Below are 24995 nucleotides of genomic sequence, written 5' to 3' on the forward strand. Positions count from 1 at the left end.
TATACAATTTGACTGTTTGTACCATTTAACAGACTTTATTCCAGCATCTTTATAGGCCTGTGACACCATTGTCACTTTTTAGTTTAGAGCATTGTTATCTTCAATTTCATGCACACATATAATGTATTGTGATTGTATTCCACCTTTTTTTTTTTGAGACAGAGTCTCTTACTGAACCTGGAGCTTACCAGTTAAGCTAGGCTGACAATCAGCAAGCCCTAGAAGCACTGGGTTAGGATCGTGGAGCTCCAGAGATCTGCGTGTCTCTGCCTCCACCATGCTGGGATTGAAGCTGGTCCGGCATAGTTTTTACGTAGGTTTTGGCAGCTGCACTCTGGACCTCATGCTGTTCCATAAGTACTTTACTTGCTAGGCCACCTCCCAATCCTGATTTATTTTTTTTTATTTTTTTTTTTTTTTTGGTTTTTCGAGACAGGGTTTCTCTGTAGCTTTGGAGCCTGTCCTGGAACTAGCTCTGTAGACCCAATCCTGATTTTAACCTTCATTTTGAGATAAGCTCTTAGTAGGTGTCCCAGGCCGGTCTAGATGCCAGGATCTCCCTGCCTCAGCCTCCTGAGTAGCTGGGGGTACAGTCATGTACCCCCAGGCCCAGCTGGAAGGCATCCACTGGGTATGGAACCCCTCACACTGTGTCAGTGCTTCTAATTGACCAGCCTTTTGGTTTACAGATGAGGAAGGACTCAGCGGCTTAGCAGAAGACATTTGCTATGGTTACCTATTTGCTTTCCCCTCTGTTCTGTTTCTGATGGAAGTCTGAAAGGCCTGTCTGATCCCTGTAAATTTCCTAAGGCTTAAACTTGGCGGACCATATCTAGCTACTTTGGTTTCCGAGGACATGCAAATAGCCGTTTGCCTGTGGCGAGGAATGTTGGAACCAGATGCGTGATGGTGTGTGTGTGTGTGTGTGTGTGTGTGTGTGTGTGTGTGTGTGAAAGAGAGAGAGAGAGAGAGAGAGAGAGAGAGAGAGAGAGAGAGAGATTGCTAGGACCCAGAATCATGTGGAGACGAGCCTAAGAGCGTGTCTGTGAGGGGCTCCTAGGTTGGGTTAATTGAGGTGAGACCCACCCTAACGTGGGTGGCACTGGCCCATATGCCAGGGTCCTGGGCTGAATACGAGGGGAGACCCACCCTAATGTGGGTGGCACTGGCCCATATGCCAGGGTCCCAGACTGAATAGGACGGCAACAGTGAGCTGTGTATACATTTACTCCCTACTTCCTGACTGCCGATATTACATGACCGGTTGTCTTGTGCTCCTGTCACAAGAGCCAAAATAAATCCTTCCTTCCTTGGGTGCTTTTTGTCAGGATATTTTTATCACAGGTAACACAAAAGTAACCTATCTAAGGCACAACAGATGCAGTGACCCTGAGAATTAGGTTTTAAATTGAGACAACCAACCCCTCAGAGCAGGCAGAGCTAGCCAGGGTGCTCTGAGACCTTCAGCTTGTGTGCACTGGCAGAGGGAGGCCAGGATCCCCTGCCCACCCTCAGCCTGTAATTCTCTATATCCTCTGTTTATCTCTAGTTGACTGTAATCTGTTTAAAGAACCCATGAAGAAAAGACGCAGGTCACATCGAGACCAGCAGTTCCAAGCGTTTCCCTCTGCGGAGCAAAGCGCTCTTAAGGAATGTGAGTGTTGGGAAAGGCTGGTGTGGCTGTGGCAACACGATGCTGCCTTTCACAGACAGGTGCAGACACTAGGAGGGAAAGATGGAAAGTTCCAAAGGCAAGGGAGCATCTCCACATGCACCTGCTCCTTAGCGTCTCCACAGAGATATGTAACCTTTGTGTCCGGACTGCTCTGTTATCAAAATAGCCTTTCTGAATGAGAAGACAGTCTGGAGATGGTTAGCTAGGTGCTCTGGTGAGTATTTATACAGAATCCACAGGAGAGAAGACTCTAGAAGGGCTAAAATCCATGGCAACACACAGAAAAGTGTAAGGGGAGTGCAGAGTGTGCCAGTCTCTGGAGGTGATCAGAATCTACACGGCCTGTCGAGCACTTACCTCCAGCGGCAGATAGCTCGCTCGCTGGTTTAATTGACTTCTCATTTTGCTGAGATCTCTTCCTTTTCTGCAGTATTCAGTAGCCTCCTCTGGGGACCTGGCATTCTTTCTCTGCCAGGTACACTCCCAGATAACCCATTCCTATTGATTCCAGATGAAAAATTGGAGTCTCGGACCAGGAGGATTTTGAGCAACACTTATCAGAAAATGATTCAGTCTGTCTTCCTGGAGGACAGCATTCCCAGTGGACTCAAGTATCTCATGTGAGTCTGGAACCTGCACCCTCCAATCCGATGCCATACCCCCCACCAGGAGAAAGAGAAAGTGCTCTCAGTTAGAAACAGCACAAAAGGGCAGGAAACAATTCCTACGGCTGGAGGCTTTCTTTCGGGCTATATTGTTTGGGGGTTTTGTTTTGTTTTTAGGCACTGACAGGAACCATTTGTTGTGTGACCACTGTTGTCAGCTACTCTCCTGTGATTGTTCCATTTTTTACTGAAACTGATGCTCAGAGAGACCAAGCCATGGAGCAAAGTCACACTGTGGATAAGGGGAAATGCTCCAAACCCAGCCAAACTCTGTGTCACTGAATTCATCAACTGTCCGTACAGAGTTGGCTCAAAGGTCCTCAGTCAAGTCAGTGACATAGTTGACCTTGCTCACAGGACTCCGGGTCGCTCCTCAGACTTTTCTGCGTGGGTTTTATTAGAGACGAGAACATGGAACACAAACAAGGATGTCTCTCACATCTATGTAGACAGTATAACGTTTGTGGAGAATTCTCTTTACCAAGCATTTTTACCTAGTCCTGTTTGCTCCCCAGCCCAAGTCTATGTAGAAAGTAGGAAGCAGTATTACCCCTTCGTCAAAGAAAGGAAGGATATAGTGAATTGCCCAGGATCGGACCTTAGTTTCTTTGCATTCTGTTTTGGTGTGCTTCTTCTCATACTCCTGTGCACTCTGAAATGGATGCAGAAACCGGCTTCTTGCCTTGATTGAAAAACCACCGCTGGAGCCGATCTACGTAGGGTTCCTGGGAAGCACTGGAGCCGGCAAGAGCTCTCTGATCAATGCCCTCATCCAGCAAGCCATGTTTCTACCAGTGTCTGGAGAAAGCATTTGCACATCATGCATCGTCCAAGTGAGCTCTGGCTGCTGTGAACAGTATGAGGCCAAAATACACCTTCTGTCTGATCAGGTAGGCCAGCCTGCCCCCCGTCTCTCATGACTCTTCTTTTCCTTTCTTCCATGAAGTTTTTCTCTCGACACTACCAGAGATTGCAATTATATCATTATAACTGCCGCACAGGGACTGGGGAGATAGCTCAGTTGGTAAAGTGCTTGCCGGGTAAGCACAAACACTTAAGTTTGGACCGTCAGCATCTGTGGAGAGTAAAAAGCCAGGTGAGGACAGTAAAAAGCCAGGGGGACAAAGATAATGACCGGCACTTGCCAGCCAGCTGAATTGGTGAGCTTCCAGTTCACTGAGAGATGCTGTCTCAAACAAACAGACAAATACGGTGGAGAAGTGATTGAGGAGAACATCTGATGTCAAGCCCTGCCTTCATGAAACATGTGTATGCACACACACAAATTACTATAGAACATTCATCTGATGAAACCTATTTCAGCGAAAATATTCTGCAGGGTGAGATGGGGGTTCTGGCCCAGGGCCTTGGGTCAGCCATGCCCCTCTTTAAGCCCCTGCATGTTCATTGTTCTCATTTCTTTTCTGTTTCTGTGACAAACATCATGGCAAAGACTAACTGTGGGGAGGAAAGGGTTTATTTGGCTTGTGCTTCCAGGTCACAGTCTGTCACTGGGGGAAGTCAGAGCAGAAATTCAAAGACAGAAGCCATGGAGCACTGCCGCCTGTTGGCTCGCTCCCTGGCTGGCTCCCATGCTCATCCTCAGCTTGCTTTTTGTGTAGCTCAGGACCATTTGCCCTGAAATGGCATCACACACACTTGACTTGACTTTCTTCCGTTATTCAGAAAATCAAGACAGTCCCTCACAGACATGGCCACAGACCGATGTGAGTGAGACGGTTCCTCCTTTGACCTTGTCTCAGATAACCCTAGACCGTATCAAACTGATGAAGCCAACCATTTACTGGACCAGTTAGGGTAGCTGACTTAGGGTTCTGTTCTCAACCTCTGCCCCCCATCAGGGCCTGGGGCTCTGCCCTTCCCCTTGTTACCACCCCTCCCCCAAGTCTGTCATGAGCAGTGTGGCTTGCTCTGCCTTGGCAGGAGTGGAAGGCAGAACTGAAGGACTTGACTACGCTCCTGCACAGGGCAGAGGGGCCCAGGGAAGAAGACGCAGATATGTGGGCCAGGGATGATGCAGCAGAAGAAGCGGCCGAGAAACTACAGATGCTGTATGGCCGTGGGGCAGAACAGAGGCCCTATGAGGATTTGCTAAGGACGAAGCCCAGAGTGAGGATTCCGACCTCCAGAACCATCACTCTTAAGGCAGAGGAGGTAATGTCAAGATTTATTTTTCTTTATTATTAGTCTTAAATATAACAATTGAATAAATCAAAGGGAATTGTCTAAGGTACAGTGGTTTTTATTGGAAATAAAGTGTTACCCAAATCAGAATTAGATATCATCCAATTATCTTTCATTATTTATGCCTATAGATGGTAAACTTTGATTTCCAAATGAAGTTTTTATGCTCAGAAAAGACTACAGTCAGATGAGGATTAATTTGGGATGACTTTGAGTGAAAATGAGTATATATGTATTCATTATATATTATATTATATCATATATAGTATACTATAAATATATACAAAGACTTGAGCATATGAAGTTTATTTGTTAGGAGGCAATAGGGTCTTAGATCGGTTCAGTAACTCAGCTTTGTCAGATTCAACGTCTCTGTGGTCTCCTTGGCCTTCCATGGTGCTTGTGGCCTCTTAGTCATAAGGTTGCTGCTGAAATGCCAGCTGTTGCAGCTTGTCTCATGGAAAGAAGCAGATGCATGTTGGCAACAAACACATCTCCCATTTCAGGAAGTGGAAGCAGTCCCAGAAACACCATTGTTAACTTTGCGTGTGGATTTCATTGTTCAGAACTGGGCTGAGTGGCTCTCCTTAGCTAAGGAAGGCAACAATCTGACTTGCCCTGATTAGATCAACCTCACTGCCTTGGCTCCCCAAACAGACCAGGCTGGCATGATGAAGCCTGAGATGCCCATCCAATTTCAGCATTGGCATACGTTCTATTACGCTGAGATTCAGAATCTATATTAAGACAAACTATCTGTGAAACCAACACCCAACCTATAAACATTGTACATTAAAGAACCTAGGTTTCCCACAGTGGGCCAAGTGACATGGCTCAGCAGGTGAAGGTACTGGCCGTCAAGCCGGACAACCTGAATTTGATCCCCGAGACCCACAGAGTGGGAGGAGAGAACTGGTTCCTGCAAGTTGTCCTCTGACTTCCACGTTTGCCCTGAGGCATGCTTATGTGTGAACTTACATGTATGTGTCATTCTCTCTTGCTTTCTTTCTGGGCCTTTCCATAGACATTGATCAACAATAGCCACCATGGATCCTAGCTTTTCTGCTCTCTGAAAGCACCAGTTGAGACTTACTGTCCTGATGTATCTAAGTAGGAACAGTAGACTGGAAACCTCCTCTTCCCCCAATCTCACTCACTGTTATTGAAATATTCTGGAAAAGCATATATATCAAGTGTGCACACAAACACACACACATGTATACACATACACATGGGGGCAGGGAGGAAGGATTTATTTGTATATATTTATGTATATCTACTTGGAAATTTTTTAAAAATTTTCTTAAAGATCAAATCTCTGATCAATCTTTAATTTGTAAAATATGATCATTAGGTCATGATTGATTTTCTATAATTATACATGAGACTTCCAGGAACTAAATTCTTCACAGTTGCCTTTCGCCATGTGGAGAAAATATGCTCTAAGCAAAATTTAGAAAACTGCATCAATTTTAGAAGCAAATGGAATCTGGGAGATAAATTTAGCATCCTATAACTGTTCTGGAGTCCTCTCCTAGTTGTGTTGGGCTGGTTTTTTATATTCTGAACTGCCTTAAACTCACTGTGTAGCCAAAGATGCTCTTGAACTCTTGGTCCTCCTGTCTCCTGTAACCACCATACCAGGTTATGCAGTGCTGCGACCAAACCCAGGGCTTTCTGCTCGCTAGGCCAGCGCTCCATAAGTTGAGCTACATTTCCAGCCCCACTGAGTTCTAAATATTTACTTCTTTTATTTTGTTTTATTTCTCTCTCTCTCTCTCTCTCTCTCTCTCTCTCTCTGTGTGTGTGTGTGTGTGTGTGAGAGAGAGAGAGAGAGAGAGAGAGAGAGAGACAGAGACAAAAACAGAGACACAGAGACAGGGATTCCTTGGAGCTGGAGTTATGGACAGCTTTGAGCTGCCCAGTATGGATGCTGGGATCTGAAGTCTGGAACTCTGATTGGGCAGCAAGTTCTCTTATCCACTGAGCCACCTCTCCAGCCCCAACTATGTTAAGGAACTTGAACTTGCTGGTCTCCGGAGTCTTCACAGGCTCACAGGTCCTTGAGGAGACCATTCTGTGCTTCCTGGTGTCTGTTGTCTGAGGACTTCTCACTGTCCCTCAGCATCCCTTCACTCACTCTGCATCACAGCCAGGATAAAGAGCCCTCAGCATGCTTGGTCCGTGCAACCTGTCGTTTCTCTTCAGGCAGGAGAGCTATCTGTCAAACTGGACCCTTACATCCGCACTCAGAGGAGCAACTGGGATGGAGGATCAGCTGAAACACAAATATGGCCCTTGATCAAATACGTGGAAGTGATTCTTCCCAAATCTGCCCTGATTCCAGAAGGGGTTGTCCTGGTGGACATTCCAGGCACAGGCGACTTCAACAGCAAGAGGGATGAGATGTGGAAAAAGGTGATTTTTTTTCCCCACGGGGTTTATCTTTCTTCTCTCTATTCCTCCACCCCTTCAGAGAAACAAGTTGGGATTTTGTGAACTTGTTGACATCAAATTCTTTCATTTTTCTGTATTCCAGTGTTGAATAGGGGCTGCATGTGGATGGCCACAGAAGCTGGGGGAGAAGGGATTGCAGAGGTGTGTGTAGCCGGGACAAGAGTGTATGACGGACGAGAAGGGCAGCAACAGAGAGGCCTAGGGAAGCAAAGTAAGGGGACAAGGAGGCCATGAGCACAAAGAAGGCTGTGTTACTTTTCTCCTGCTGCAATAGAGTGTCCTGACAAAGAGCAACTTAGGGGGAAAGGATCTGTTTTGTTGGCTACGGTTCCAGAGGTGGTACAGCCCACCATGGGGAGAAAGAATGGTGGCCGGGGCACAGGGTCTGCATGACAATCAGGAAGCAGAGTGATCTCATTCCGTCCTCACTTAGGAAAGAGAGGCAGAGATAGGCAGACATGCGGTCATGTGAGAGAGCGGGTGAGAACAAGAGAGAGAGAGAGAGAGAGAGAGAGAGAGAGAGAGAGAGACCAGAAAGTGGGGCTGAGCTATCAGAAAGGATCCCTAACTTCTCCCAAATAGCACCATCAGCTGGAACCAAGCGTTCAAACACATGAGCCTGTGGGAGGCATCTCCCATCCAAATCATAACAGGGCGGGGGTTCAAGGTACAGAAGTCAGTCACTCAAGAACCGAGAGTCTGACTCTCTATTGGCAAGGCAGGGAAGGATGATGCTCTTTGACAGAGGGAGGGTCATGGTGGGTGTGGAGGAGGGAAATGGCCGAAAGCATGCCTGGAGCTGTCTACCTTCATCCTGCTGTTTCTGGGTTAGGCTTTTCAAGAAACTGGAAGGAAAAGAACAGACAGACCATTCTCTAAAGAAAGAGAAAGTGTGTGTGTGTGTGTGTGTGTGTGTGTGTGTGTGTGTGTGTGTGTGTAAAACATAGGACCTCAGATAGATGGGGACAGGGATGGGGGAACACAGGACCCCAGATAGACGGGGACAGGGATGGATGATGTCTTGTCACTGTTAGTAGCAGGGCTACTATTATGAATAACTCTTACAGCTCTGACAGTGAACAGAGCCAGATTCTATAGCTGAAGCCGTGAAAGTTCAGAAAACAGAGTCCCTTGTCCAAGGCTAGCCGGTGATGGAGTCCCTTGTCCAAGGCTAGCTGGTGATGGAGTCCCTTGTCCAAGGCTAGCTGGGGACAAAGTCCCTTGTCTAAGGCTAGCTGGTGACAGAGTCCCTTGTCCAAGACTAGCTGGGGACAGAGTCCCTTGTCCACGACTAGCCGGGGACAGAGTTCCTTGTCCAAGGCTAGCCGGTGACAAGATTGGGTGATATCAGGTTTCTTAGCTGATCCACAGGGCTCTATCCTCCCCATCCCCGTCCTTTTTTCCTCTCCTTTAGGACGAGGTAGTCCGTGTCCTTCACTCTGGTCAGTGGCTCAGGACTGGCCATGTGAACTTTAGTTTCTCACTAGTCTTAGCCCTAAACCCTCAGTTAGTTTCAGGCCAAGCAGAGAGTGACAGCTAAGGAGGGGCTGGCTCTTCCCTTGGATGGAACACGGCTGCAGCCAGTTTGGATATACTGGGCTGTTTATCAAAGCCAGCAGATGTGGCCTGGATCACGCTCTGAGGAGGCTGGCTAGAGGGTCAGGCTGGTTCCTAGAGTGCTCTGCCTGGACCCTCCGCCCTGCATTCCTGAGGTTTTTTTACAGCTTTTCACAGGAAGTAACTGACAGCACCTTCTTCCTAGGAAGAACCAGGAGGGGAAGGCAGCAAGCATTTTTACATTGGTGTCTAAATGTGGGTCCATTCCAAAGAGATGAGGGTCAGGGTCCAGATGTGTGTGGCTCCTTTACTCCCCTGGACCTAGTTTCTTCTCTTTAGAGGGCACATATTCTTTAAACTATGATCTATGGAACGAAAGGACTTGGGGTCATGTTGAAGGAGGCCACTTGTTTGTCCTGGCTGCCCAGAACCAAATTAACCACACAGAAACTATATTATTTAAAACATGGCTTGGCCCATTGGCTCTAGCTTCTTATTGGCTAACTCTTACATATTAATTTAACCCATTTCTATTAATTTGTGTATTACCACGTGGCTGTGGCTTACTGGCCAAAGTTCTGGCGTCTGTCTCCATCGTGGCTATATGACTTCTCTTTGACTCCGCCCTTCTTTCTCCCAGCATTTAGTTTCATCTTCCCTGCCTCCCTCTGCTCCTCCCCGCCATAGGCTCAAGCCAGCTTTCTTTATTAACCAATCGTATTCACAGCATACAGAGGGGAATCCCACATCAGGGTCAGAGAGAGGTGGGAGGCATAAGCAATTGATGTCACCAGGTCTTCCCCTCCTGATGCAATCAGAGCAGTTCTGTGTTTAAACAAGCACCCTGGTCCCTTCAAAGGCATTTGCTATGAACTAGAGTCTGAGGAAGGGGAAGATGCTGGGGCTGCCTTTTCACCAAAGGGATGCCTTGGACCAGTGGGTACAGTGCACAGGGGTCACAGCAGGCCAGTTAGAAAGTTAACCTAACCCCAAATTCTGCCGCTCATCAGCTGTGTGGCCTTAGAGAAAACTGTTTTGAAACTCACTGCTGTTAACTAAAGATCTCTTGACCTTGTAACGTTTGGAGCCAGATAATTCTTTGTTATCGGAAGGTCGTCTGGGCATTGTAAGATATTTAGCCTTTATCTGTAAGCATCTCAAATTGTAACAATTAAAAATATCTTTAGAGGGGCTGGGGAGATGGTTCAGTGGCTAAGAGCACTTACCGCTGCTCTTGCAGAGGACCAGAATTCAGTTGTCAGCCTCCAGGTCACAACTGATTGTAAGTTCAGCTCCAGAGAAGTGTACACTCTCCTCTTGCTTCTGTAGGCACTCGTACACACAACACACACACACACACACGCGCGCGCACGCGCGTACATATACATGCATGCAAATAAAAACATTCTTTAAAAATATCTTCAGGTATTTCCAGGCATCCTCGGGGTTAACACAATTGGTATGTGTCAGAATAATGAAAGTAATAATTCTCAAGTCACAAAATAGTCATACCTTTCTTTATGTGCAACTTATTGTGTTGAAAAACTGAGAGTCAGCTTGGTTTCTGATTGAGGTCAGCATTTTGCATATACAGAGATAAGACAGACAATACAGTGAGAATCATGTCACAGGGCCATGCATAACTGTCACTCAAAGATGAGCATTTAAGGAGCAGTGCTGGGGCTACTAATGCCATGTTTGTTGGCCTTTGGAACATGAATTATCGGGCGTTTAGCTTCTTGCTAGGTGAGCAAAGGAAGTTTTGAAGAGCCCTCCTGTGAGGCGACACATGTGACCGATGGGTCTGGGCCCAGAGCACTGATCTTTAGAACTCTGTCAATCATTCTTCAGGAAGCTGGGGGTTTCTGGTGGGCCAAGTGCTTGAGGTTCTGTGGACTCTAAGATGCAAGGCACAGAGGTCCCCTTCCCTCTAGAACTGCCCTGAACAGTCGGAGAGGAGCTGTGGTAGGGAGTTGAGGTGTGTAGGATGTCCAGGAGAGGGGGTCTGCTCATCGGTGCTAATCCAGTCCAGGGCCCTAAAAGACAAATGGAGGCACACATGAGTATCCACGAGCTGCTTCCTTGGCTGGTGCAGAGAGTGGAGTAGGAGCCCTGAGTGAGGGGCAGGGGTGGAGAAGGCAGCGGGAAAGCTCCATCACTGAACTGCAGGCTCTACCACTGAGATGCTGTCCACCTTCTGACCCTTGTCCTGCAGACCGTTGATAAGTGTTCTGTGATCTGGGTGATCAGCGATGTAGAGCGGGTTTCAGGAGGAAAGGCCCACGAGGACCTTCTGAATGAGAGCATCAAAGCCTGCCAGCGTGGCTTCTGCAGGGACATCGCCCTGGTGGTCACCAAGACTGACAAACTCCACTTGCGGGAGTATCTCAGGTATTGTGCTGAGCTGGCAATGTTGTGGCTCATCTGGCCCTGGACTTTCTTTCCTGGGTCCTGGCTGTGAAAAAACAATATAATGTCACCTCAGGCTTCACCAAGTGACTCTTGGGGATGAAAGAGAAGTCTGTGTGACTAGTTGAGATGTCAAGATGTCTGGGTGGGTTTGCTCAAAAGTCTCAGGCATGTGGCACTCCTGGGGCAGTTGTGTGCTAAGCCACTGTTCTCTACGGAAACTCTGAGGTACCACGCACATGCACAGTATAGAAAGAGTGCTTCCTGATCCTAGGGACATGGAAATGTAGGTTTCCTGCTACTCAGAGGAACATACCATATCCAGCCTGCTGTAACTTTCAAGTGTCAGATTTCGCCTCAGTATTGTTTACTTAAGGTTTTTAAACTTAAAACTTAAAAATTTGGCCCAAAGGTTTTAGAGTACCAATCTAATGACTAGGAATGACAGATCTGTATTAGAGATATTGGGTTGGAGAGCTTGGTGGAAATTAATAATAGATGTCTTCGTTTCCATGTGACTCTGTCCCCCAGTTACTAGGGAGAGGTGGGACTTCCCTTCCACCTTGGGATACCGTTGAGTAAAAAAATGAACCAGCAGAACAAATACAAACAGGCTGTGTTGAGCACACAGCATGAGGTCACAAGATACAATGTCAGTGTTACTGGGCCATTGGAAATTTTCTGCAGTCTCTGGAACTCATCACATGTCCCCTCCACATTCCTCCCAGGGTCACCAAAACTCAAGCCTGGCTGTTTTCTCTAAAATTTTTCCTCTTACGGTCTAGGTCAGAATTCTAGCTTCATTCCTCACCCCTGCAATTTATCCTGCCCTGCTCACCACCACAGAACGTCTGAAGCTCACTTTTCCAGGGCCAACGTTGAAACTGGGCATCATTAAATCTGATGGGCACTGAGGATTGCCTCATTTCTAAGACCACTGTCTAAAAGAGGGACAAGCCCAGTACCATGGGAACTCAAACTGAGAGGGCCACCCTCTTCCTGGGAAAGGGAGTGCATTTACAGGACATTGCTTACCATTGGGAAATAAAGGCTCTCTTTCCAAGATACTAGAAGAGGAGGGGTGGTGGTAGAGGGAGGGTTGAGCCAAAAAGAGCTTATACAAAGACAGGGACACGTTTGTTTGTCTGTGCTGCTTTCCGGCAAAGTTGGAAATTTTGAAAATGCAAAATAAGTTTAGTCATTGTTACATTTTTTTTCTTATTTCATTTTAGGGAAAGAAATATTGGAAATGTAAGTATGGACCAGTCATTAAAAACATCTATTTTTGTTATTAATTATGTATGTGTGTGTGTGTGTGTGTGTGTGTGAGAGAGAGAGAGAGAGAGAGAGAGAGAGAGAGAGAGAGAATGTGTGTGTAGTGTTAGTGTGTATGAATGTGTGCAAGTGTGTGCATGCATGTGCTATGTAAGTGAAGATCCTGTGGAGACTGGAAGAGGGATGGATCCCAGGAGCTGGAATTACAGGCAGTTGTGGTCCACAGAAACAGATGCTAGGAACCACACTCAGGGCATCTGAAAGAACAGCAGGTGCTCTCCATCACTGAGATATCTATCTCTTCAGCATCTGGACCAGTAATTTTGTTGATACTGTTTTGTTTTTGAGACAGGGTTTCCTCTGTGTAGCGCTGACTGTGATAGAACTCAGTCTGTAGACCAGGCTGGTCTTGAACTCACAGAGATTCGCCTGCCTCTGCCTCCTGAGTGCTGGGACTAAAGGCGAATCTAAAGGACTAAAGGTCCACCCCAGTCTGGACCAATAGTGTTTTTTAAATAATGTCTTTTGTGATTGGTAGTACATTATCCTAACATGTGAATACCCGAGTTTCTGGGCCAAACAAAGACAGCTAAAATAACATGCGCTGATCACCTCACCACTGCCCATAACCCTAGCCTCTGGCTGCTGTATTTTTTTTTTTCTTAACCCAGCAAGCTATACAGAGTCAGAGAGAGGCTGTTTTGCAAAGAAATGAAGTAATCAAACTACAAAGGACTAGAATTCTCAAGGAGAAATTGAAGGTGAGTTTGCAGTTGTGCTGTGTTTTTCTGCTTCTCTGTCCTCAGCTACTGAGAAACAGATGTTCATTTGGTCCTCTGTGGTAGCAAGGTTCAAAGCTTTGGAGTAGACAAGTTAGACAAAAGTAAGTCCTGCTGCTTGATACCTCTGTGACCTTAGGCATGTTATAGTACCTCTTTGTGCCTCTCCTTTCTTGTCTGTAAAATGGGGAGCTAGTGCTGTGTCCCTCGTGATTACTGGAATGAGTCAATGAAGATAGATATTGTCTCCAGGGAAAGTCAGGGCTAAGTATAGTGTGTGGGTGCTTCCCAGGGAGCCAGCTCTATGGGAACAGGTTTCCAAGTACCATTGGCAGTAGGAAGAGGATACTAGGGAAAGGTTTGGGGAAAATTCCCAGATTCTTGGGAATAACTGAAAAATAAAAAACCCAGTAGTCTTAGGCTGGGAAGATGGCTCAGTCGTCAAACACCGCTCCGCAAGCTTGAGGAGGAGACTGAGTTTGGCTCCCCGACATTCATATCAAAGCTGATATAGCTGCAGGCAGCTCTAGTGTAGGCCAAACAGGCAGCTCTCAGGGGCTTGCTGGTCAGCTAGTCTAGCTGAGACAGTAATCTCCAGGTTCAGTGAGAGACCCTGCCTTCAAAAACAGGTGGACAGCAAGAGAGAAGAAAGTCCATGTTAACCTCCAGCCTCAATATACATATGCACTGATAGCACACCTCCCATATACATGTATATACCACACACATACACACACGAGAGAGAGAGAGAGAGAGAGAGAGAGAGAGAGAGAGAGAGAGAGAGAGAGAGAGAAATCGTCTTTAGGACAGGGGTCCATGGAGCAGAGGCAAGAATACAACTGCAACAGGTGGCCATGTTTGACAAATCATGCAGTAAAGCTGGAGGCACAATAATTATCCTATAAGAAACTTAGTTTTTTTTCTTAAATTATTTTTACTGCTTTATCAATAAAATAGTGAGCCATAAGCTTATCCCAATAATCTCATATATCTCTAAAACAGAAATCTATTTGAAGATTAATTCTGACCATCACAGCACAAATGATGGGCCAGAGGATGTATACTGCCATAGGTGTTGTGGGTCCGCCCAAATGAAATCCTCAGTTCCACTGTCAATGGCAACACTTGGCTTCTGTCCAGTTTAACCAATAGCTTTGTCTTGACTTCCACAACACGAAAGCAGAAAATGCATATTGTGCCATGTAGAACCAGAGATGCCAAAGCTTGTGTTACCAGCTCTGGATGAGCAGGCCTCCTGCATGAGCTGAAGTCTTCCGCTGAACAACTGGATGCCAGTTTCCATGAGGCGGTAACTAGGCAAAGCTGTTCTTAATCTCTCGCACTGTTCCTGCTGGCATGAAAGAAACATGCATTTTATGAGGTCCTAATCAGATTATCTCAGGAAGTGGAAAGCCATAGTACTTCTGTGCTCAATTCACAGCTATGTTTATTGCTAACAAATGTGGCAAATTGATTTGCATGAGTTGGGATCTGAGCAGCAGTGTGCCAGGGTACAGGGTTGCCGTGGTTCTTGGTGTTGAGTGCAAGTTCTTTGGAGTCTGCAATCCATGGAGATCCCCACTGATGGCAAAGTGATGGACCAGTTCTCCAACCACTTTGAACCTTCATTTGTTAAACCTTCATTTGTACTATATGCCTTTGGAGCAGATTTCATCTTACTCCTTGAAAATATGAGGCTGAAGTTGAATAAAAGGTAGTCATTTTTTTTTTTTTTTTGCTACAGGCCAGTAGATTTTAAGTAATAGAAATCAGAATTAGAAAAAAAGTTTGGCAAAGTCTCCAGAGAAGATAGGATGCAGGGCTTAGCAATGAGTGTTGGGAGAAGGTGAGAGAAGTGAGAAGGGCCCGGGGAGAAGAGATTTGGGAAAGAAGAGCATACAACTCTTTCAACGTGGCAGAGAAGGTTTTAAGGACAAAAAATTTGCTAGGGACAAGCATCCAAATGGTGGCTAACCACCACCTGTAACTCCAATCTAAGGAGACCCAATACCCTTTCCTGACCCGTGTAAACACTGTATGAATGTGGTACACAGGCAGGCAAAGAACCCACATATAAAATATATAAAATAAAAATAAATAAAACCTCAACAAAAAAATTGCTAGGGACAGGTTAGAGGGTTGCCTTGAGCATTCTTCAGTGGAGAGATTGTGAGAGAGACAGGACTGTGGTGCATCTGCCTGCTCTTGTTCAAACTGGGCTGCTGAAAAAAGAGGAGGGATTCTCTCTCTCTCTCTCTCTCTCTCTCTCTCGCTCTCGCTCTCTCACACTCTCACACACACACACTACTGTGCACACACCTCCCTCCTGTTTGAAGAAGCAGTCTTCTGGAGTACTAGAGGGAAAGGGGAGAATGGGTACTTTGTAAGATGTTCAGTTCCTTTCTTCCTCCCTCTAACCCTTCTGAGACTTAAGAGAAAATGTAAACAGAGACGTGCCTTCGTTTTCCTGCCACCCAGACCCGAATAATCACACAGAAACTATATTAATTATAACTCTGTTGGGCCAATGGCTAAGGCATATTCCTAGCTAGCTCTTAACATCTTAAATTAATTCTTTTTTGTTAAACTATGTATCACCATGAGACTGTGGTTTACCTGTAATGTCCTGGCATCTTTCTCCTTTGGCGGCTACATAGCTTCTCTTTGACTCCACCCCTACTCTCTCTATATCTCTGTGATGGGAGATAGGATGTGATGGGAGGTCTTTCCATTTTCTAATATCTTTTCAAATTTCTTTCTTCAAAGACTTGAAGCTCTGTCATAAAAGTCTTTCACTTGCTTGGTTAGAGTTACACCAAGATATTTTATATTATTTCTGACTATTGTGGAGGATGTTGTTTCCCTGATTTCTTTCTCAGACCATTTATCATTTGTATAGAGGAAGGATGCTGATTTTTAGTCATGTTCGCTGCTCTGTCACTAGCTTGGATTAACACCTCTTCCCAGGCAGTCCCCATAATTACAAAGGGAGCAGAACAACATCAGCATATCCTGACCCAGGGTAGCAGCCAGTCTGTAAGTGCTTTTGGCAACTCAGTTGCTATTGTGACTTGAGCGCCTGGCCACCAATACAAGTCAAAAATATGTGGCCTGTATAATATTGCCCCACAGTACTGCCATATCATCTGCAAATAGCAATACTTTGACTTCTTCCTTTCCAGTTTGTATCCCCTTGATCTCCTTTAGTTGTCTTATTGCTCTAGCTGGAACTGCAGGTGCAATATTTGAATAGGTATAGGGAGAGTGAGTAGCCTTGTCTTGTTTCTGACTTTAGTGGAATTGCTTTAAGTTTCTCTCCATTTAATTTGATGTTAGTTATTGACTTGCTATATATTGTTTTTATTATGTTTAGGTATGTTCTTTGTATCCCTGATTTCTCCAAGACTTTTCTCATGAAGAGGTGCTGAATTTTATCAAAATCCCTTTCAGCATCTAGTGAGATGATCATATGGTTTTTTTTCTTTCATTTTATTTATATGGTGGATTACATTGACAGATTTTCATATGTTGAACCATCCCAGCATCTCTGTGATGAAGACCACTTAATTGTGGTGAAATAATCTTTTTAGTGTGTTCTTAGAATTGGTTTGTGAATATTTTGTTGAGTGTTTAGCAGCTATATTCATAAGGGCAATTGGTCTGTAATTCTGTCTCTTGGTTGAGTTTTTCTGTGATTTGGGTTTTAGGGTGGCTGTGGCCTCATAAAATGAATTTGGTAATCTTCTTTCGTTTCCATTTTATGGAATAATTTGAGGAATATTGGTATCAGCTCTTTTTTGAAGATCTGGTAGAATTTTGCTCTAAAACCATCTGGCCCTGGTTGTTTTTCGTTTGTTTGTTTTTGTTTTTTGTTTTTTCCTGGTTGGGAGACTTAAAGATTGCTTCTGTTTCCTTGGGGGTTATAGGTCTATTTAAATTGTTCAGCTGATCTTGATTTAACTTTGGTAAGTGGTATCTATTGAGAAAATTGTCAGTTTCTTTTAGATTTTCCAATTTTGTGGAGTACAGGTTTTTTAAGTATGACCTATGATTCTTTGGATTTTCTTGTGCCGGTTGTTATGTCTCCTTTTTGTTTCTGATTGTGTTAATTTGGATATTCTCTCTCTGCCTTTTAGTTAGTTTGGACAAGAGTTTATCTATCTTGTTGATTTTCTCAAAGAGCCAACTCTTTGTTTTATTGATTCTTTGTATTGTTCTCTTTGTTTCTATTTTATTGATTTCAGCCCTGAGTTTGATTATTTCCTGCCGTCTCATCCTCTTGTGTCTGTTGTTAAGTCACTGATATGAGAATTCTCTAATTTCTATATGCAGTGCTATAAACTTTCCTCTTAGCACTGCTTTCATTGCATCAAAGGACTTTGAATTGGAGCAGTGTCAGGGAAATATTTACAAATTGACATCAAGAACACATCAAAAAAATCATCCACCAAGACTAAGTCGCTTCATCCAAGAGACCTAGGCATGGTTTCACATATGTAAATCAATATTGCCACGCCCCACCTAGGAGACTCAAAAGCAGAAACCATATGACCATCCCTCTATATGCAGAAAAGGTCTTTAAAAAAATCCAGCATTTCTTCATGATAAAATCTCAGGGAATCTAGGGATATAGGTACATATCTCAAGATTAAAAGTAAATTACTCCATATTGAAATAAGTATGATTATTCAGCAAGAAACTTTTGTGGATCTGGGAGACATTAGGAGTTGTGAGTAAATATGATCAAAACACATTGTATGGCCGGGCAGTGGTGGTGCATGCCTTTAATCCCAGCACTCAAGAGGCAGAGGCAAGCAGATGTAGATCTCTGTGAGTTCGAGGCCAGCCTGGTCTACACAGGGAGTTCCAGGACAGCCAGGGCTGTTACACAGAGAAACCCCGTCTTGAAAAACCAAAACACAAAACCAAAACAAATCATTATATGAAATTCTCAAAGAATTTATAAAAAATTATTTTAAAAGGAAACTTTAACTTTTGTAGGACATAAAGAAAGTTGTTTTTGTAGGACATTTCTTTGCCTGGTCGTATGCTGGGAAATGTTTAAACACCAGCTGTTTAAAACAAAATGGAACAAAACAGTAGCATCTGACCCTTCTGATTTGCACTGTGTGCCAACTCCTGTGCTGTGGATACCCCCAACATTGCTAGTCTATCCATCAGTACCACTCAGGCAGAGGTGGGAAGCCATGTGACAACCAGCCCTCAGAAGCGGGAATGCAGTGGTTTCAGCTTACCTCTGCCAACAGCGCATATTTTTGGGCTTTCTGTGTTTGGTTCTGGGACTTAGTCCAGGGCCTCACACATTGCTAAGCACGCACTCCGCTGCTGAACCCCGCCCCGAGCCCCGTGGTACTTAAGAACATTTATTTTCCTAGGAAGGATCCTCTTTGCACATTTACGTTTGAGTCATTTTCTCTATGCATTTCCTGCTGTAGTTGAAATTTTAACTTCATAGTTAAGAGAATTCTGTCCAGACATCAGTTTCCTTATGAGCCTGCTAAGAGTGGGCAGCTGGCAAAACTTAACATAGGAATAATGTTGGCGGGGGAGGCGACTCATTTGGTAAAGCAGAAGGACCTGGCTTTGGATCCCCAGTGCCTGAAATCCTGGTGCTAGAAGGCAGAGATATGAGGAGTCCTGGCATGCTGGCGGCCGTTCTCTCTGAAGCTGTGAGCGTCAGGTTCAGCGAGAGATTGTGACTCAAGTAACAGTAATGGCAATGGTAATAGTAATTGATAGTAATAATAGGAATTGTAATCATAATAACAGTGCAAAGCAATTAAGAAACGTACTTAACATTGCCCCCTGATGTCAGCGTGCAGAAGCGCGCACCTGTGCGCATGCTCACGCCTCACATCCGTTCCCCCAAGGCACTCTTGCAGAACCGAAAGTGAGTGAGCTGAGGTTGCCAGGAGTTCCTCTGCGGCCTCTGGTGCTTCCTTCCCCACACTTGACCTATTGTGCTTTCTGCATGTCTCCCTTACTGCAGAGAAAACTGCCAGCTGACTCCAAGGTTCTGGAAGCCTCGGATCTGGTGTACACAGTCAGCGCTCACGAGTACTGGCAGCAGTCCTTCCTTACTGATGAAGAAAGTGGTAATTTCTAAGTTTTTTTTTTTTTTTAACCTCAACCACTGACATTCGAAAGAATAAGCTTACACTCTAGGCATCCAGCACTAGAATTTTCCATGCCACGGGTGAGTTTTATTCCCACTTATCAGAGCTTCTATGCCTATTAGCATGTATTATGTGCCGTGTGAATACGTGTGTGTGTTATGTGCATATAATCAATTTTTTCCTCCTTGTGTTGTTGTGTATCTGAGACCAAAATTCTTCTCTCTTCCGAATTATACCAGAGTTAGTAACAGTCAAGACAACAATGGGTTGCTATTTCCTTAGTTTATGGCTTGTGGTTCTTCAATTGCCCAGCTATAGGCGTCAGACATAGGAAATGAATGCACATTGCATGTTTGTCTGTGAGGCAGGGCTCCTTTCTTTGCATAATTTTGAGCCTAAATGCGGAGTCAAAGATCATCCATGTGCAAAGATGAAAGGGAAAGCCAAACTTAGGTGGCATTGGCCATGAGCACAAAGGAAGGCTAGAGGATCCTGAGGCCCATGGGCACCCGCGGGCTCTTGGTAGCTAAATGAGGGTTCATCAAGCTTGATCTCAGTCTGAGCCTAATGGGATTATGTCTACACCGGTCTTAAGAGATGTGTGCACAGGTGAATGCATGGTGTTTAGGGAGCAGAAGTGTGGCATGTTCCCCAAGCCAGGCAACGGCTTCATGAACTACCTTTATGAATTCTATTGTTATAAATGCCTGGGCTTTTCTTTCAATATTATCTGTGCTGCTTGTGAATTCCAGAAGTTCCCAAGTTAAGAGAATATATTAGAAAAAGGCTCTTGGACAAGAAGAGGAGGCTGGTAACCAAGTATGTCACTGAAGCCTTTGGTCTGCTGCTCCTCACTGATACTTTCAACCCGGAGGAAAGCCTGCTGGTAAGGAAAACCCCTGGGCTGTCTGGTACTCTGCTTGAACACATGTAAGTTAGGAAGACCCCCTCGATTGTTTTATACGCCACCTTGGGCAGGTGTCATAGTTAGCTCAGATGTGAACCTGACACAGCCGGGAAGAGGAAGCCTCAGCTGTGGAACTGCCTTCATCAACTTGACCCGTTGGCATGAATGGGGGGCATTTCTTGATGTAGGGAGGTCCAGCCTACTATTGGCATTGCCACTCCGAGGCAGGTGGACCTGGGCTGTTTAAGAAAAAGAACTGAGTAAGCCAGATGGAGCAAGCAGTGTTCCTCCAAGGTCTCTGCTCCAGCTCCTGTCTTGGCTTCCTTCCATTATCATGGGTTGTAACCCTTAACATAAATGAACCCTTTCCTCCCCTAATTGGTCATGGTGTTTATCACAATCACAACAGAAGATGGCAAACTGGAACAGTAGGGCATCTCCATTGCCATACCAGGAAATTAACCTAGGATGTTTTCTTCTTTTCCTGTCAAAGGAAGATATATTGCCTTTAGAGTCTAAGAGGAGAAAATGACGACCGAAGGGTGAAATCATAACATTGGGGTATAAGAGAAGGGATATTTTACTTGGACAGGTTTACTGAAAGGAACATGCCCCAATACTTGGATACCTGGCATATCTCCTGAGACCTAAACAAGACAAGATGTATTTAAATGATGGCTGGGTGACTTGGCTTATAGACATCCTATCCATTGCACTGGAGATAATGCTTACAGTCTAAAAGATGGCTCAACTGCCCGTGGGTTCCCTTCATGTCCTGGTATGCTGTGAGGTCCATCCCCATGCCAGGAAAACGGGAGGGCTTCCAGAGGGTGGAGAGAGTGTGAGGCTGAAGAGGCAGAAAAGAACTCTTGATTCCCATCAGATGAGGGCTGCTAGGTGGGCACCCAGGCACAAAAGGATCGCATAGAGACAGGCAGGGGCACACAAGGGTCATGTAAGGGCAGGCATGGGCACACAAGGGTCATGTAAGGGCAGGCACGGGCACACAAGGGTCACGTAAGGGCAGGCACAGGCACGCAAGGGTCACATAAGGGCAGGCTCGGGCACACAAGGGTCACGTAAGGGCAGGCACGGGCACGCAAGGGTCACGTAAGGGCAGGTACAGGCACACAAGGGTCACGTAAGGGCAGGCACAGGCCTATGTGTAGACTGATTCATAGACTACATGAAGATAACTGACTGGCAAACACAGGCTGACAAAGGCAAAGGCTTGGGCCTCTGACTTCAAGGTCACATTTATGCATACACACACACACACACACACACACACACACACCACACACACACACGAGGAACTCTGCCCCAAACAGTTATATAACAGCTTATATATCTATCTTCTGGGATTACCAGACATCCAGGCCTCATCATCCTTTCTGCACTGACCCTCAGCCCCTTGGATGTCCATGTTTTAGTAACTCATACAGGATATCCGTACCAGGGTCATGTTGTGTATACCTTAACTGACCCTTGGGGGCTTCTTTCTCTGACTTGCCTTCAGAATCCCAGTCTGCATTAGTTACTTTCCTGGTCGCTGTTAGACAATACCTGGCAGAAAACAAAGCAAAATAAAATGAAAAACCGGCTGAAGGCAGTAAGGTTATTGTGGCTCACAGTTGAAGGGATACCGTCTGCCATGGTGGTGGGCCATGAGCAACTCAGCTTGCTCACAGTTTGGTGGCCAAACAGGCAACAGAGAGCACTGAGAAGAAGGGAGGCTGCCCTATAACCCTTAAGGTCCACCTCTGCTGACCTAGGGCTCTGTGTGTGCCAGCTAGGCCCCATGTCCAGAGGGTTCCACAGCCTCCCCAGACAGCTCTACCGGATGGGGATAAGTGATTGAATCACGGGAGCCTGGGGGAGGGGGGCTGTCTCGCTGGGATGTAACAAACAGGAAGGGCAGTGGTGCTGTAAAAGGAAGGAGGCTGGAGAAGAGGGGCGTCAGCCAGAGTCCAGACATTTCTCTTCACAGTCTCGAATGCAGACCTTGGGAATGTCCAGCTAAAAACTATGTTTTGTCACAGAAATGGACAGGTTTCTCTCTGATAGATGGCCCCGCCCTAACAGAAGGGAGCTAGCTGCCAAAAGAGAGACTTGGAGATGTAGGTAGAAAAATCAGCCCCTTCCACAGTCGCTAACTGCGTTGTTTCTTTCTACGAGACTGAGTGTTCAGACATCAACCAGACCGCGTGTGAAAACAGAGCCCAGACTCATACCCTACTGTCAAGTGTCCAGCAAATCAGCGCCCTACCCTCTGCACCCAGTTAGGAAGCCAGCCTGCTGGCTCCAAGTCTGAAGCCTGGCCGGAGATCAGATAGCCATCTCTAGTCAGAATCCAGGAAGCTGGACAACTTCTGTAGCCAACAGCTCCAACTGGCCAGGCCTCGGTGACTAGTTTCCCTAACCTTTAACCGGGCACAGAAGCCAATTTGGAATCCTTAACTAACCAACCACACAGGGGCTTGTCCCCCCCAAACTGAAGCAATGGTGGTTCCGAGTAAACAACATTTGCTTTGCTCCTTGTCTATTTCCACACTTGGATTTGCCCATCAGATCTACATGATTGACTAGTCCAGGAAGGGGAGGGGCTGAGCGGGCTCTTGGAAGAGGTCCTGGGGCTGATCCTGGCCGGGGAAAGGAAGGCAGCCTTGAGCCTGACAGGTGGCAAGAATAGTCAGAGACTGGAGACGTGACCTCGGTGTGAAAATAAGCAGAGCAGCGTGTTGGCCAATGCCGGGTTTGGAAGACGGCAAAGGGGGAATCAAACACAGCCGTTTGTCACACTCCTTAGGCTTTGTTTTGGCTTAGCTGCATGAGACAAAACAAAGCAAAATTCTGGGCATCTGAGATTTTTTTTTTTCTTTTCCATCTCTGATTTGACTATTGTCCTCTGAAATGGCTGGGGAAGGGTTTGACCTTTCAGTTCCCTGAAAAAGTTCTGCGGGGTGAAATCTGCCTTTTTGCCCAACACCAGATTGCTTTTGGAAGTGCCGATGGAAAATCAATCAAACATGATGCGTGTGTGGGTGGCTTGTTTTACAGACACAAGGACAGGATATTTTGGGGACCAAACCTGGAAGTGTCTGTCCCTGTTTGCTGTTCTTTGCCTACTCAGAAGTGCAGGCCCTGGGGGCTCATCCACCCCTCCAAACCTAAACCATAAAGACACAGGGGCAGAGGCTGAGGAGAATGTCGCCGAGGGAGGTCTAAGGGAATTGGGGCAGCTTTCCTCAAAATTCCTTGGCCTCCGATGTTGGTCTTAATTCTTTGATGGAAAGTTGGAAGACAAGAGTTCCGTCAGTGCCTTTGGATTCCTGAAAAAGAAAGAAAGAAATCAACCCTAAAATGTGTGTGCTTCATCATTTTTCTCAAGATTGTGTTTCTAACCAGAAATTTAGATCTGGGGATAGTTAGTGATTTTCAGTAAGTGATTATTTTTTGGATGGACAGGAAGTTGGTCCTGACATTTCAATGTCAAATGAGCCCTGGACTAATGCATATAAAGTCCAGCTTTCCCTCTTACTGTGTTTTATATCTAGCCCTTTACAGCAGGGATTTGTTCTGAGAACTGTGACCTTACCAACCTTATCATTGTGTAATCCTCACCGTGTGTCTATTCATGAATACAGATGGATGCTTCCCACACACCTAGGCCCGGACATTATCACCCAGTCATGAGGTCGCTCTCACCTATGTAGTTCACTATTGCGGACAACAGCATCATATAATGCATGCCTGAGCATGTTGTTTTCCTCAGTCGGCAGCATTCTTCTAGGAAGATGGGATCATGGCTTTATTTCTATGATCTTACAGTGTTGCTCATCGAAGTGTGGCTGACGGTCCAGGTCCATTCACTTAGCGGCTGACTAGGAACACGGAAACTTAGGCCTTCAGATTTTAAAATGGAGGGCACATTGAAACACTGCCCTCAAAACGGCTTTGTGTAAAGCCAAAGACTGAAGTGCTTGTCAATTCAGATGGCATTGAGAATATCTGTTTTCTTTTAAAGTTTTTGTTGCATTTTATATTTGCATGTATTAATCATCCATATGAATGAGTTTTATTATGACATTTTCATACATGTGTATAATGTATTTTGATCATATTCACCCCAGTGCCTGGTCTTGTCTCATTTCTATTCTTGCCAGTACCCAAATTTTGTTTCCATAATAATTGAATTGTCATATGGCAAAAGATGAAAGGTTTCTGCACTATGAAGAAAAACCAGAGTATAGATGGTTAGTCAGTTACTTCCTCAAATAGGCTGTGGATTTTACACCCCAAATAAGTTGCGACAGCATTTTTGTTCTGTCTTCCATGCTAAGTAACCCAAGGATGTCTGTGCACTGAGGATGCCTTCTGCAGACAGTAAGGATTAATCTCCTTTGGTTGAACTGCAGGTTAAAGCTTGTGCTAGTGACAGGTTTTCATAGAACAGAGTTTAGGGAATCTGATGCTCCTTGTGACCTGGCCCCTAGACTGAACACTTGAGCATGGGTGGCCTGCGGCGATTTGTGGAGGAGAAGATGGAGCTGCTGGAGAAGGCTATTGAGCAGTGCTTTGCCCGCATGGAGCAGCCCCTGCAGGCAGGCGTCCAGGTGGCCAGGGCTTCCTACCGCCGTATCCTCGGGACATGCCTGGTGGTGAGTGGCCTTTTCTTCTCTTCAGCAAGGTCAACTTGGTCTCCAAATGCCTCTGATACCATCACCTTGCTTTCTAGAAGGAGCTAGAAGAAAGCAAGACATGGCTTGCTCACACCTATAATCTTACTTAACTCTGGAGGATTGCTGTGGGTTTTAGGTTAACCTGGGTTTTGTAGTAAGTTCCCAAGTAGTCTGGGGGAACTACAGAGTGATTCCTATCTCAAAAACTCCTAGTCAAAATCAATCAATCAATGAAGCAAGCAAGCAA

The 24995-nt window shown here is 45.5% G+C and overlaps 1 protein-coding gene across 1 annotated transcript in view; it reads left to right on the plus strand.

The window, feature by feature from the left end:
- The window catches only part of Nuggc (nuclear GTPase, germinal center associated), a 40090-nt gene that overhangs the window by 2136 nt on the left and 12959 nt on the right, over window positions 1–24995 (plus strand). Inside the window, exons 2-12 of the mRNA XM_041667710.1 lie at window positions 1550–1654; window positions 2187–2295; window positions 3008–3230; window positions 4285–4515; window positions 6754–6963; window positions 10775–10950; window positions 12201–12219; window positions 12915–13004; window positions 19033–19138; window positions 19912–20045; window positions 24563–24727. Of these exons, the coding sequence (XP_041523644.1) occupies window positions 1550–1654; window positions 2187–2295; window positions 3008–3230; window positions 4285–4515; window positions 6754–6963; window positions 10775–10950; window positions 12201–12219; window positions 12915–13004; window positions 19033–19138; window positions 19912–20045; window positions 24563–24727 (1568 nt within the window). The remainder of the gene's footprint in view (window positions 1–1549; window positions 1655–2186; window positions 2296–3007; window positions 3231–4284; window positions 4516–6753; window positions 6964–10774; window positions 10951–12200; window positions 12220–12914; window positions 13005–19032; window positions 19139–19911; window positions 20046–24562; window positions 24728–24995) is intronic.

Source organism: Microtus oregoni, unplaced genomic scaffold (genome assembly GCF_018167655.1).
Source record: "Microtus oregoni isolate MIOR12 unplaced genomic scaffold, Mior012 000001F_ref0000356, whole genome shotgun sequence".
Taxonomy (NCBI): domain Eukaryota; kingdom Metazoa; phylum Chordata; class Mammalia; order Rodentia; family Cricetidae; genus Microtus; species Microtus oregoni.